Source organism: Lepidochelys kempii, chromosome 1, assembly GCF_965140265.1.
Source record: "Lepidochelys kempii isolate rLepKem1 chromosome 1, rLepKem1.hap2, whole genome shotgun sequence".
In the NCBI taxonomy this organism is placed as follows: Eukaryota; Metazoa; Chordata; order Testudines; family Cheloniidae; genus Lepidochelys; species Lepidochelys kempii.
The window spans coordinates 243,575,376-243,590,343 of NC_133256.1; the positions used below are offsets into that span (position 1 = coordinate 243,575,376).

Here is a 14,968-nt window from a genome sequence, read left to right on the forward strand (position 1 = left end):
TTTAGATTTCATATTATACAAAACTATAAATCAGGGTGGCCGAACTTACTGTCCCTCTGAGCCGCATACAATAATCTTCAAAAGTTCTAGAGCCAGGTGCGCCAGCTGGGGCTCAGAGTTTCAGCCCCACTCTTGCTGAAGCCCTGACAGACGCATCTTGCAGGGCTGAAGTCCTGAGACCCCCTCCCCAGGGAAAAGCCCCTCACCCAATCACCCTGCTGCAGGGCACAAGCACTGAGCTCTCCCGCCTCCCAGTCTGGTAAGTGAAGAATGGAGTGGGGATTTGGGGGGATCTGCAAGCTGCACTCTAACTGTAAAAGAGCCACATGTGGCTCGCCAGCTGCGCCCACCCCTGCTATAAATAGCCAATAAGCTATATAGAACAATTTAAGACTAAACACTTACTGGCTCTCCTGTTATGCCTGGCTGTGTGCTTATAACGTGAGAGGTAAGAATTAGTGGTGATTGTACGATTTATCCCTCCCTTCAATTTTTTATCTTTTTTTAATTTTCAGGGGTCAAAAGCAAAAAGGAAGATTGGTTAAATTACATCCCAATGAAGCAAAGAAAAACTGAAGGAACAGCTCAAGGTGAAATGACTTGATTATTCATTTTGGAATAAATATCAAATACTGTTTGCTTGGCTTCAAAAACTGTTAATGTACGCTAAGACATTTTAGCAAAATATTATTGCTGGTGCTACCACTAGTTCAGCTGCACTAATGGGAGTCTGAATGCAGATGTGGCTCTGGTGCTTTCTGGAGATCTACTGTCCTAATAAAGTGGTAATGGCTTGTGAAGCTTCATCTACATTTCAGCTCCAGCTGGATGCAGCTGAACCCACGGTAGCATCGGTGGGAATATTTTGTTATAATTCCATAGTGTAGACAAGGCCTAAACCTTTTTGTCCACACTTCTTCTTGCAGTTACAATTCAGTATTAAAAATGGTTGTGGGGAAAGGAATTAAATGCTAGATGGTTTAGTAAATCAGGTTATGTAATTGTTGTTTTCACAGTGGATGGTCTTAAATACCACACAGGTAAAATGCTCATAAATATTTGTGTTTGTATGTCACTTTATTTTAAAAGGTAAAACGTAGCTTGCTGAAATTTATAAGTAAGTGATGAATGTTCAGTATTCAGGTTTCAGAGTAGCATCCGTGTTAGTCTGTATCTGCAAAAAGAACAGCAGTGACTTTCAGTGTAACTGACTTCATATCTGTCTTTCAGTTGATGATAATATTCCACTTGATGCGGCAATGGAAATCCTGGAAGGAAATGAGGCTCTTCATGTTCCAGTCAAAGACTCGAAAGCAATGTTTCAGACCTACAGGAAAATGTATCTGGCAAAAAGAAGCAGAAGCCTAGATGATAGCTGTTCAAAATAGGTCGTCTTTAGTCATAAACCAACAAAAATGCATTTGTGCGAACTAAATTTGTGTTGCTGATCTTCACTATACATTTGTTTTTTGTTAAGCAAATAAGATCTTATGCTGAAAATGTTGGTGTTAAAAATGTTATCCCTTTTCAAATATATTTGATATTTTTTTCTTTTTCAAACTACAGGCTTTAATTGAAGCTAGCAAAATCTCAAGAGCATTTAAACCATCGAGATTGTTGTTTTATCAATAGATCAACTGCTTTACTTTCTGGTTCTGGAAAATCTCCTCTCCTCAGAGACTTTCCATTGCTGGCAATGGAAATAATATGACCAGTGCAAAGGGATCAATGGTAGATTCCTAAGCATTACATAATATCTTCTATTTATGCTGTTCTAATTAGTTCTGTTTTTAACAAGGCTTTCTTATTTGAGGCCGGGTAGGGGGGAAGGGTGAGATGTTAGTATTTTTTTACATACTTACAGTGTACAATGTAACAAAGTAACTGAACCTGAGCATACTGATCAAGGGATACCATGAAGTATTTATGCTGCTACTCAGTTTTACTAAACTGAACTTTATAAAACTTGTTAGAAAATATAAGGGCTTGTCTACACTACAGTTTAAGTCAATGTAACTTACATCACTCAGGGGTGTGAAAAAGCCACCCCCTAAGTGACGCAAGTTACAGCGACCTAAGCACTGTCCAGGCTAGTGCTGTATTGGCGGGAGATGCACTCCTAGCAACATATCTTCCACCTCTTACTGAGGTGGAGTAATTATGCTGACAGGAGAGCACTCTCCTGTCACCGTAGCGCATATTCACCAGAGTGTAGCGCAGTAGTGTAGATTAGCCCTTAATCACTAATTCCTTATCTTAACTTTGTACTGCAAGTTGATGACCAGCTGATGCTTTTCATCCTTAATTTAGGGTAATTTTCTCCTACTTTCTTTATATTTGAAAGAAAAGGAGCAGTAGTTAAATTCTAGGAAGTTTGAATTCATGTTGTCTAAGCTATTACAGTCACTGGTTAAAGTGAATAAAGTGGATTTCTATGTTTCTAAGCTACATTAGCTAATGTTTAAAACTACACACACACTGATGGATTATATTCATTGTTGTTTTTTGTTCCTTTTGCTTACAATGTTCAGAATTTTGAATTTAATTGTATTTTTTCAGAATTTTTGGCATTTGATTTTTTACATGTTTAAACCTTTATACTGAAAATATAGCCAGTGTGGATAATTAACTGAACCTTTTTCATATATTAAATAAACTTATTTTGAGCATTACGTTTTGGTATTTCCCCGCCAGGTTATTTTTCTCATTTACTGATTGCTGTTAATTGTAGCTGTCTGAATTTTTTTAACGAGCTGAACGGATACTGAAGGAGACCAAAAATTGTATGAAAATTTATTTCTTAAAATTGCTCAAAAAGACTATTTTAAAGGCAACGCAAAATTAAGTACCAGAGAATGCCCTTAGTTAGTGTTCAACTCTGATTTCCTTAAAGGTTGCATAGATGTAACTGAGGGTGGGATTTGGTCCTGAGCTTCTGCATCTGAACAACAGATTGGTGACATTCAGGATCATCTTTCTTGTTTGGCATTTTTTTCTCTTTCTTTGCCTGGGGAAGAAGCCCATAGATGAGTTGGTCATGAATTGGCACCAACACTCAGAAGACCTGCCCATTGGTTGTGTTGGACTTTGGATGTGAACAATCTACGAGTTATCCAACAGACCAATCCCACTACCGTTTAAAACCTGTGTTCTCTTCTTTCAAAATATAAAAGGGGCTTTGCAAGTGTTTGATTTTGAAGGGTAGAGGGCAGGAGAGAGTGTACTATCCTAATAACATGTTAAGTTCTCCATATTAAGATGCACAACCTCTGGTGGCTTACAGGAAGTGTTGTCCCTGGACGATTTTTAATACTATTGGGAATTATTGGTGTGTTCGCTTTTTTTTTTAACCTTGAAGCTTACCGTCACCTTTCTGACCCCCACCCCATGAAGAAAAAGTTCGTCTCTAGTCTCACATGTATTAGTTACCAAATTGCTAATGGTACCCATTTCATGTCCAGAACTTCATTGGGTAGATTTGTTCTGCTTCAGAAAATCTGAAGGTGTTCATCTGAGTTAGATGAATAATAAAAAATGAATGAATGGTATTTTTTTGTTTTAGTTTGAGAGGACCCTCCAATAAGATACAATTTGAGCAATCAGCCTATGGCTGTTGTGTGTATATAGGCCTTTAAAAATATTTAAGATACATGGATTAGTTGCACATGGTCATCAATAGTAGGCTTCCACCAGACTGGACTCGTGCTCTATATTTTGGGATGTTCTTGGCCCCATTTTGTAGTATTATGATGGTCCTCCAGAAGGTATCCCTATGATTCTCTCTATCTGGATGACTGACCTAGTGAGGCTAACAGCTTACTATATGACAATAAAATGTACATTACACACAAGAAATACATGAAAGGAACAATAAGGTTGCAGAATCTAGGAAATGTCAGAATTGAGGTTGCTTGTGCAACTTTAATTTGGGCTCCCTGCATTTTTTTTTTCTCTACATGGTTGCATATTACTTTTTCCACAAGTCCCCTGCCTCATTGAGTGTGCAGGATGGACCGTGCTCACCAAATGAGAAGATATACAATATTCTGTCTTACTTTCATTTTTCAGTGTGTGGCCTTGTATTTACCATCCACTATTACATCTCTATTATGAAGGTAGAATTATTTTCTGATGGGCTTTTCTATGGTGCTCATCACTGTAGTAACTGAGTACTTCACAATCATTAATGATTTCATTTTCACAACACATCTGTGAGGTATCCCAATTTTACAGATGAAGTACAGAAATTAAGGTCAAAAGTGCTCCATGAATTTTGGATGCCCAATTTGAGGCACCTAGACCTGATTTTTCAGAGTACTTAACATTTTATATGTCCAAAGCACATCTCCTGGTCAGCTGCAGCTGTAAATGCTCAGCACTTCTACAAAATCAGACCCCAAGGTCACATGTTGGGCATGCTGAAAAACAGTTACTGGCCACCTGTGAGAAGTCTGGTTTATAGACATGCCTAGTATCTCACAGGTAATCTGCAGCAGAGGCATGGACAGAATCCAGTTGTCCAGGGTAGCATACAACTGCCTGACCTATATTAGCATCCGTTCTCTTCCTGTAACCCCTTGCCTCTTTCATAACATTGGACAGAAGTGGAGCTGCTCTAATTTATTAATACTGTATGTCGAGCTGGTTTTTGCGATGGTTACTGTATGAATATATTGGTTTAGTTCTACAGGGCTGTAAGGGAAATAAGTGGGAAAGGCAAAGAATGGCTCAGGATAAATCATCCCTCAAATACTTGTTAAAGAACAATGCGTGATCTGTTGGCTTTGCAGATTTTACCTCCTCCCGAGCCAACCGGAAAAAATAGGGAGGTGGTGTTTATCATTTTCCAGAAAGCCCAAAGCCTGATAACGCTGAACAAAATTACTAGGTTTGGCTGTTTTAAAAAGGAATCCTCTTGCAAGAGAGGGAGAAGTTGTTTGTGGGTACCAGCCTAAGATGCAGGCATTCAGTGGGGTGTTGGAAGAAGCTAGGCCTGCCTTTTTGGCCATCAGAGGATGCCTCACAGGGTGGACTGAAACCTTTAAGAGGAAACCGGTCTAGCCCAACTCTGCCTCATTAACATCCTCTTTGATGGAGTCTGAGAGAGAACATCTGGTTTTTAGAGAGAGCCAGAGGGGAACAGGAAACAAGGAGAGGAAGCTGAGGCAGGTGCTGAAGAGATCAGGAGGGAGGGGGAGAGCATGTTTGACCCTGGAGAGCATCTTGGTCACTCCGTGCCTTTGGAAGACTAGGTCGAGAAGCTAGGGTGTGGCCGCTCAGAAGATTGCAGAGTCGCGCAAAATTGCTCCGAGCTGGCTGAGGGGAGAGACTAAGCAGAGACTGGGAAGAGTGGAAAAGCTGTGCCCCGCTTAGAAACAGTCCTCAGGAAAGAGGGGCTGTGCCCAGCTTGAATCTGGGATAGAAGACTTGTGTGTTTGTTTTGAATTTTATGTTAACAAACGAGACCCCGAGAAGGGTTGTTACTGGACACAAGCCTTTGTGCAGTTATTGAGGAGGGAACTGGGGCAGGGCCTCCCCAGTCTGAGAGGGGGCACTCCAGGAGGCAGCCACCTCATCGAGAGGTTGGTGGTAAGATAGGCATGCATGTGGACTGTTTTGAAATCCTTTTCCCTAAATGCTTTGTTCCCACTGTTAAAATAAAAAATCCAGTGGTTTTAAGAAAGTTCTTTTGTCACTGAATACTGCTGGTGATGGACTCCTGAAGGGAAGATTTGTTGTGTTCACAGACATTTCTGATCCTGTCCCCTTTAGTCTATCACTGACCCAGCCCTGTGTCTTCCCCTCCTCCTTCATGCTCCCTACCAGCTCCTTGTGCCAGTCCTAGTTTCTTCACCTATCCTGTCTCAGTATCGACCCACCCTCTCTCCAGTATTCTTCTAGAGGCTCTTCATAGTCCTCCCCCCTCTCCACAGTTTCTCATCTAATCTCAGTAGTCTCCACTCCCTCAGCTTCCTTGTCCCAGTTTCCTTGTGCTCAGCCAATCCCCCGCTTTCTTCGCTTCTGCCCCTGGACTTTGCAGGATCTGCCTTCCCCTGCGCACTGGCTCCTAGCCTGTCTACTTGACTAGTCAGTCAGAGGTCCCTCCTGTCTGGTAAAAAGCTCAGTTTACACCAATTGGTAAACTTAACTAGTTTTAAACTTGAAGAATTTTAGGACATTCTGTTGCCACCTTATTTAAGCATAGAGCATAAGTAAAGCAGATAGAGCAGGATAGCTAATTAGACTAATGATTAATTACCCAATCCTAAAGTGCAAGTAGGCTGTTTTGGTCATTATTTAATTTTGCACTGGTTCTATTTGGTGTGAGTTTCATGTTGCTTCACCATCTTTTTGTTAAGCATATATTTTTAAACTTTGTTTTGTAATATTGGCCTGGTGCCGATTATTAAAACTAAATTCTATTTCAAAAAGAAAATGTATAAATATTTTTGTATACTCCCAGTTTTTTTATTGATAACCTTTTTTACTTATTTTGCTAAAATTTTATTTTTTAACCTATTTTTTACTTATTCTAGCTATTTTCTGTAGCTTTTTTTTTTTGGTATAACTTTTATTTTTACTTATTTGCTTTTTATAGCCTTGGCGTTACTGTTTGGCTAGTGTTGTTTATTTAATGAGGGGAGGGGTTAGGTTTTTTTTTCCTTGGGAGATGTACTGGCTAGTAAATTGCACTTTGGTTTGGTTTGGTTTGCCATGTTATTTGCACAGACCAAAAATTCACTTCAGATAAGACACAAACCAACTATTTTAATCTTGTTTTTACAGCTGTTGGAAGCTGTCAACAAAACAGAGAGCAGAAAATATTTTTTTACATTTTTATAAAACTATTAAAAATCTATTTTAAACATTATTTTTTATATATATATATATATTTACCCTAATTTATACTTTTTTTATCGACCTCACCTTTGGGTTTTTATTTTTTTGACAGGGGCTTTACTTCATTTAGAACTGTGCAGTGGGGCTGTGTGACTTTAATATTTGTGTTTGTTTTTTGTTTTGTTTAAAGCATATATTTTATTTTACAGCACAAGGGCAAGCATTATTACAATGAGTATTCTTGGCACCAGCAGCAAAGCACTACCTGGATCTTTTTTTAAGATTATTTGTTTTTACCAGTTGACTGGTGGTAACACTTGTTTTATTTACCTAATTTATTTTTTTATACAGTAGAAGAGATTTTAAATATAAATTTATTTTAGCAATGGTGTAAAGTTAAGGAGCCACCAAAGTAACTTTATTACAAAAATTTGGCTGATTTTTTATTACTATTGGATTAATAAATTTAGGTATGGGATTTATTCAATTACAGTTTTAAATGTAAGCGTAAAACACAAATTAAGTTGATAAGTTAGACCCCTTTTTTGTATAATTGTATTTTACTTGCTGTGTAACTGCACAGTGCTTTTTATTTTTTCATCCACGAGGTTCTGGTTTTATGTCCATTTCAGCCAATTAGCCATACTGAGCACGTAAGATGGGCCCTTTCCAAGGGTCCTATCTCATTGTTACTATGATTCATGCTACAAGCTGATTGCATGGCCTCAAGGGCATCACACTGGCAAACCCACCTCATGAGCACTTACTGTCCTACACATTACTTTTTTAGCCATAGCATGGATTTCAGCCTTGTTGTTATGACTAATGAAGTGGTTAACCTTATTTTATTTTTTTTAAGTGATGTGGTAATGTGATGTATGTTCCTTTATTAATAGGCTTTTACAATCAATTTATTTTTAACTTTAGCGAGGGGATTGAGCACCTTATTTTGAGTCATTACTTTATTTATCTGGCTTTGTTCTTTTGTATATTACCTTGGTTTATTAAGGACATTTTTTATTTAAACAATGAACTGAAAGCCCGTATTATTTTACTAATTTATTATTATTTTTAGTTTTTTAGGGCTGTTTTATCATTGCTGTATGAATTTTTGTACACAAATTTTTAGTTGGCTACCTGTACAAACACTGACCTTTTAAAGATTCCATTGAGTGATATTAAGAATTACCGGGACATAGAACCGATGCATATTATTGTATAATATGCTATTTTTATTTTTGATGGGGAACTGATTTAAATCACTTTTTCGTTCTGGAATTATTTTAGGGCAGCCCTCAGAACACCTCAGGTTTAAAACACCAGTTTAAAGAGAGATTAAATTGGTATATATACTGGTAGCCAGTTGCATTGGTTCCTCTTAACTATTTTTGTTTTCATGGTTGTATCAAAGTACTTTTGCCAATTTATGAATGCCCCAACATGCTACTTGTTCAGATGGAGCAGACCAAGTCCTATTAAACCCAGATGGTACCCACTTCCATTGCTGTTTTGCCAAATGACTCTACACACAACTTCTGAACGATCTGGATTCCATAAGTAAAAATTTGGGAGGATTTGTCTTTTAACTCTTTTTTTTTTTATATATATATACATCCTATAGATATAACTTAAAATGTTCCTGATTTTCCAATACACATTCCTGTTAAGTTATACGTTTTAAAGTTGGTTTCTAGCAAGTTAATTGTTTGGCTTTACTTTTTTTATTTATTTTATTTATTTAGGGACAATATAAGTTTTTATTTGGACTGCCTTTTCAGACGTTTTTAGTGGGATTGTGCCCATTACATTCTAGGTAGTACATTGGCTCTAAAACTGCACTGTAATTTTACAATGTTGAGGAGTTGTGCCCCCATTTTGTATCTTCATGTTATAGAAATTTGACATCCCTTCTTCACATTGAGAATATGGTACTGTTAAGTCTCTTTTACAAGTGTTTTTAGTGTAGTTTTAATGAAATGTTACTATGCAACCTTTTGACTACATTTATTTTTTAGTACCCAGTTTATTTGTGACAGGCACTGACATTCCTGTTGTCCTTGGCGCTGTCCAATTGCCCACTTGTAGTTGTAGTTTGTGATGAGTTTGCAAAGTTTGTTGGTCGGAAGGTCTGGATGATTTGATTTGTTTGGTTAATTTGTATAGTTCAAGTTCATAGTTCAACAAAATATTCCAGTACACGTCTATTCTGTAAAATATTAATAGCAGTATTATGCTTTTCTTAAAAAAAAGAAAAAATTAACAGGTTAATATGAACCCATTTGTTCCACTTTCACTTTTCTTTATTAATGCCTATCGGGGGACAAGAGGGCTGTTTCTTTTCACTATAAATACCTTTCCTTTGCTAGGTTGCAAGGTTGGTTTTTGTTTTTTTAGTATTATACAGTTTTACCATTACCCTATTTCCTACTTGCCACTTTTTTACAGTGACTGAATTATTGAGCTTCTTTTTGCTGTCATACCCCTACATTTTTAGCTGCCCAACTTCTTTAAGTTGTCATTTTAACTGTGACAGCCATTGATTCATTAGTGTCCCCTGCTGTACAAGCTCTGGGCTAACAGTGTTTTGGAAGTGTTGTTTTACACCCAGTTATCATTTTAAAGAGATCTAAAGGTAGCTCACAAGTCCATTAGTATTCGTGGCAACTTAACATCTCAGTTCTTTTTAATTTTATAGGTCTTTAGTGAGTATTAGCTTTAGGGTACGATTTTTTAAAACTATTTTAAAAGATTGAGGATGATAGACCATGATATTTTTGCTGTGTACTCAGTAAAATCATTGATGTGATTCCCAGGTAAAGTGTGTCCTTTGATTTGAGTTTATTACCCGTGAGAGCCCCATTTGGTAAAGACCTGCTGTAGCAGAATTTTAGCAGTTGCAGCTGCTCTGTTAGATTTCATGGGAATAGCGTCAACCCATTTAGAAAAAGCTTTAACAATTACCAAGCAAATATATTTTCTTGAACCGTCTTAGATAAGGGACTAGTGTAATTCATTTTAACTGGACCCAAGGTCCTTTTTTTTGTTATTGTTGATGTCCTTATTTGGCCTTCCGGTTTGTAGGACCTCGGTTAGTTCAAGCCCATACCAGGCAGTTTTTAACATAACGTTTAACATTTTACTTTATTTGTGGCCACCAACCAACTTGTTATATGTGGGCCACTCTCTTTTCAACGTCCTGATGCTCCCCATTGGGCAAGTCATGGCACGTATATATTAGTGCAAATTGTAGCAGTTTAGGAACAACTACCCCCTCTGATTTGAGGGTTGAGCCATTCATAAATTTTCTCCTGAGGGGGCTAGGATTACCTTTAGTGGGGTCCCCTTATTTCAATTCCTGCCTGGAACACGTTTTTGTATGGTGGTATCCTGGTTTTGCAGGGCCAACAAATTAAAATTCTTCCATTGTGCCTTACCAGTGTTAACAGGAGTTGTGCTGAATTGTAATTTCCATTCTGGAGGCTTTATAGCTGCTTCTTTCGCTGCCATGTCAGCTTTGTTCATTCCACTTTGCATCCAGGGTTGCTAGCATTTGTTTTTTACATCACGAATATTTTTGTTTCATAAAGGTTAGAACCTTGGATGCATAAGCAGTTGGCCTTAACTTCGAGTTTTTATGTTGACCCAGGGTGGCTGCTAATGCTATCACAGCAGCAGCTAATTCCAACACAAATGGTTGTGAATAATTAGGTTGAATTAACATAGGCACTGAGGCCAGAGCCTGCTGCAGTTAATTGTGGATTCCACTCCTAACTGCTGCATTTTTTTAAGCAAAGCATATAATGGAGCTTCTATTTCTGCATATCCTGGTATAAAATCCCAGGAAAACTCCAACATTCCCAAAAATTGTTTTTAGTAGTTTCAGAAGTGGGCAGTGGCAAAGATAGAATTACTTTTACCTTTTGCTGATCCACAGATCTTTCCTTATGCTGCAGCGTTAGTCTCAAGACGTTTGCCTTCTGCTTTACCAATTGTGCCCGCAGTGGATTTAATTTTCAATCTCCTTGTATTAATTTGGTTAACAAAGCTTGAGTGAATATTACAGTGAGTATTGACAAACCATCCACATATACTATGAGATTCTGCTGGTATTTAAAATCAGCCAGAAAGCTGCTTCTTCGAGTAGTGTCCTATGGGTGCTCCACTATAGGTGTATCTGCACCCTTGCATCTCTGATAGGAGATTTTGATAGCAGTGTCCGTTCAGCCCGCACATGCGCTCTCCAGCTCAAGGCTTGGCTCCTTCATGGTTCCAATACATAGAGAGCTGCTGTTCTGAGGAGGTGAAAGAAGTGTTATTACATGGTAGAAAATCGGCTACCCACTGCACTTACCTGCAAAAATGGAAAAGATTCCAGGTCTGATGTAATTCCAAGCAAATTGCCTTGATATCTTCCTCCTTCCCCTTTGTGCTGGACTACATGCTTGGCCTCAAGAGAGTGGGGTTATCTCTTAGCTCTTTCAAGGTACATCTTATGGCCATCACGGCCTTCTGCCAACAGATAGATGGACACTCACTTTTTGCCCATTCAACAACAAAGAGATTCATCAAGGGGATTGAAAAATCTCTTCCCACAAACCAGACACCCCACTCCAACGTGGGATCTGAATTTAGTTCTAAAGAGCCTAACTAGACTGTCCTTTGAACCTCTGGCCTCTTATTCTCTTATATATCTGTCCATGAAGACAGCATTCCTAGTAGCCATCACCTTGGCACGTCAAATAGGGGAAATTGTGGCATTAATGGCACACACAACCCTTCACAATTTTCTTTAAAGACAAAGTCACCCTGAGGCCACACACAAAGTTCCTCCCTAAGATGACCTCATCTTTCCACATGAACCAGCTCATTCACCTTCCCACCTGCTACCCAAAACCTTGCTGTGACAATAGGGAGACTATGCTTCATACGCTTGACATTAGGAGAGCCTTGGCTTTTTATTTGAACAGGACAAAGGTCTTCAGGAAATCTCCTACGCTGTTCCTCTCAATTGCGGACAGGTCGAAAGGCGCTGCAGTACCAGCTCAGACGCTTTCCAAATGGGTCTCAAACTGTATTAACTATTGTTATCATACTTGTAATTTGCTACCTCCATCCTGAATGCATACGTATGCACGAGATCAGTTTCCACCTCAGTTGTCTTCCTTAAAGATGTTCCCATCTCGGAAATCTACAGGGCAGTGCCTTGGGCATCTGCTCATACTTTTGCAGAACACTACATAATCTTTAGCAACTCAGCTTCCAGTGCTGTCTTTGGCTCCACAGCATTGTCGTCCAAAACAGATTCGAATCTGAAACCTCAGCCCTGCATCGGGGATACCGCTCGGGAGTCACCTCCAGTAGAGCCACTCATAAGGACACTACTCCTTGAAGAAGTTGTTACTCACCTTGTGCAGTAATGATGGTTCTTCGAGATGAGTGTCCCTATGGGTGCTTCGCAACTCACCCTCCTCCCCTCTGCTTCAGAGTTCTCAATAATGGCTCTGCGATAAAGAAGGAATTGAGGGTGGTTCACTCGCACAGTTCTAATTAGCCTTAAGGCAGAGCATGAGAGAGACAGTGCATGGGCAGCTCAAATGAACACTGCTATGTAAAATATCCGATCCGAGGCAGAGGGACACAGATACACCTACAGTGGCGCACCCATGGAGAGATACCATAGAAGCTTGTATCCTCCCGCATTCATGCTTGGAGGAGGTAAATGCTTGCTGTTGCCTTTACATGTCTGCATCACACTCTTCAGTCCATATTCTAAAGTGAGGTCATTGTACTGCTGAGGGAGCACACCCCTTCACAATATACATTGGGTGAGCAACTGGTATAACCCACTGTCCACTCTTAGCAGCAGAGATGATCTGGAGGCACATATTAGCAGATCCACCATGAGCCCATGTTTGACCATGATATCAGACTTCACAATTGACTGTCTTGTGGGCAAATTCGCTGAAGGAAATGTGGCTTGTGCTTTCCACGAGCCAATTTTAATGGAGGTTGGCATTTAAATACATGCCATTGAATCACTACCATCAAATATTTGCGATGTCATTTGTTCAGAGTCCTGTTCTTGGTTGTTTCTCATAATAAATCAGAAGTGACGCCCCAATATCCATTAAAACTGTTTGTCAAACATCTCCTATCCAAGCCTCGCTGAGGGAGTGTCCCCACTTCTCAAGCTGGAGAGAAACGCTCCATCATGAGAAGGAGATTTGGATTTCCTACTCTTTTCACCATGCCTGGTGGGGCACCCATCACGGCTGCCACAGGACAGTTATGTGGAAGGAATTGTCCCATTTGTTCCCTTCACTTCAAATTTTTCCTTCAATTCTTGGTGGCGTGGACCTGAGTGTATTCCAGCATTTTGGCAGTATATAATTGCCTTAGTTAAACATAGTGCATAAGTAAAGTAAAACAGGATAGCGTAATGATTAATTACACAATCCTGGGGCACAAGTAGGCTGTTTCTGTCATTATGAGATTTATGGTGGTCCAATCAGGGGTGAGTCCTCCATTGCTCCATCCCCATTTGTGAAACACATTCTTTATACCTTGTTTCATAACATTACGCAGGCACATCTTATTAAAACCACCTCATCTATAAAACTTCTATTCTAAATATATTTTCATAATAGTATCCCAAAATCCTTTTAATTGATACCTATTAGAGTTTTAACAGGATAAATAAAAATGCATCTCCTTATCTTTCCCTTTGACTTTTAGCCATTGCTATTTCCCTCCTTACTCAATCCAGCTATCTTTTCATTGCTTTCAGTTAATCTGTTGGTTTTTTTTAAAACAGTTGTTTTAGTCATACTTATTTTCATTTTGTGACCTTGAAGTTACTGCCTGGGTTATCTATTTCTGTTCAGTCAGTACCCATAATTCCTAGTCTCTTAGTAGGCACAACTTCACCTGGCTAGTAAATTACACTTTTGTTTGGTTTGCTTTGACATGTTGTTTACACAAACCAAGAATTCAGTGTAGATAAGACACAAGCAAACTTTCTGATTTTTTTTACAACCTTTGAAAGCTGTGTTAACAAGAAAGCAGAAGTTTCCTTTTACATTTTCTTAAAATGCTATTAACTATATAATAGATACTTCTCTAACATTATTTAATATTTATCTGTTTAACAGTTCATTATGTGTTTCCTTACATTCCCCCCAGTGCCCTGCCCTTCTCCCATACTCCTTGTCCCACTTTACTTTCTCTGCATCCCCCCCATAGAATCATAGAATATCAGGGTTGGAAGGGACCTCAGGAGGTCATCTAGTCCAACCCCCTGCTTGAAGTAGGACCAATCCTCAATTTTTGCCCCAGATCCCTAAATGGCCCCCTCAAGGATTGAATTCACAACTCTGGGTTTAGCAGGCCAATGCTCAAACCACTGAGCTATCCATCCCCTGCTCCCTCACCCCAGTCTGACTCTTGCCCCCTCTGCATTCAAGTCAGGCAACTTCCTCTTCTTTGCTGCCAGGGTGCCAGCATTGAGAACACAGGAAAAACCATTTCCTCACTCTCAGTTCCTGTGCCCAGTGAAGCAATTAGAGGGAAAGTCCTTCTCAGTCCCTGCAGTCCTGGGCTGGAGCATGCTCAGGACTGATGGAATCTTTGGAGAATTTTGCTGCCAAACTCTAACAAGTCTCTACTGAGTATGTGGTAAGTGATATTTTTAGAGGCTTTTAATTTAGCCAGAATTGAGTGTTTTTTCATTGGAAGAGCAAATTCAGCCTGCGGCAAACAGCTGGCATGGAAAAATTTCAGATGGAACAGTTAAAGTTTGGCAGTATTATAAACAACTGAAATGAAATATGACATCCTGGAACCAACATGGCTACAACAACACTGCATACTATAATGACAAGAGTCAGGCAACCTTAACAATGCTCAGTGCCACCATCTCTGCTTATGGTACCAAAGTGCTTTACGTACAGCCCAGTATTCTGCTCTTTACTCTGGATCTCTGTTTCCTATCAAGTTGAAGTCAAGCTTTCAGTTTTAATCTTCAAGACTCTTCATGGGATAGACCAAAACTCTTTGATAATCATGGCTGGTCCTCTGAGACTTTGAGGGAGATGAAACCGTCTCATCAGCTGGTATGTAATTGTGGAAG

The 14,968-nt window shown here is 39.2% G+C and overlaps 1 protein-coding gene across 7 annotated transcripts in view; it reads left to right on the forward strand.

Moving 5' to 3' along the window:
* The window catches only part of RESF1 (retroelement silencing factor 1), a 54,891-nt gene extending 52,030 nt beyond the window's left edge, over positions 1-2,861 (forward strand). For all 7 annotated transcript variants that reach the window (XM_073321601.1, XM_073321630.1, XM_073321592.1 and 4 more), the window contains 2 exons: positions 516-590; positions 1,231-2,861. In XM_073321601.1, coding sequence (XP_073177702.1) covers positions 516-590; positions 1,231-1,388 — 233 coding nt within the window. In that variant the 3' untranslated portion in view covers positions 1,389-2,861. The remainder of the gene's footprint in view (positions 1-515; positions 591-1,230) is intronic.
* Positions 2,862-14,968: the final 12,107 nt, after the last annotated feature.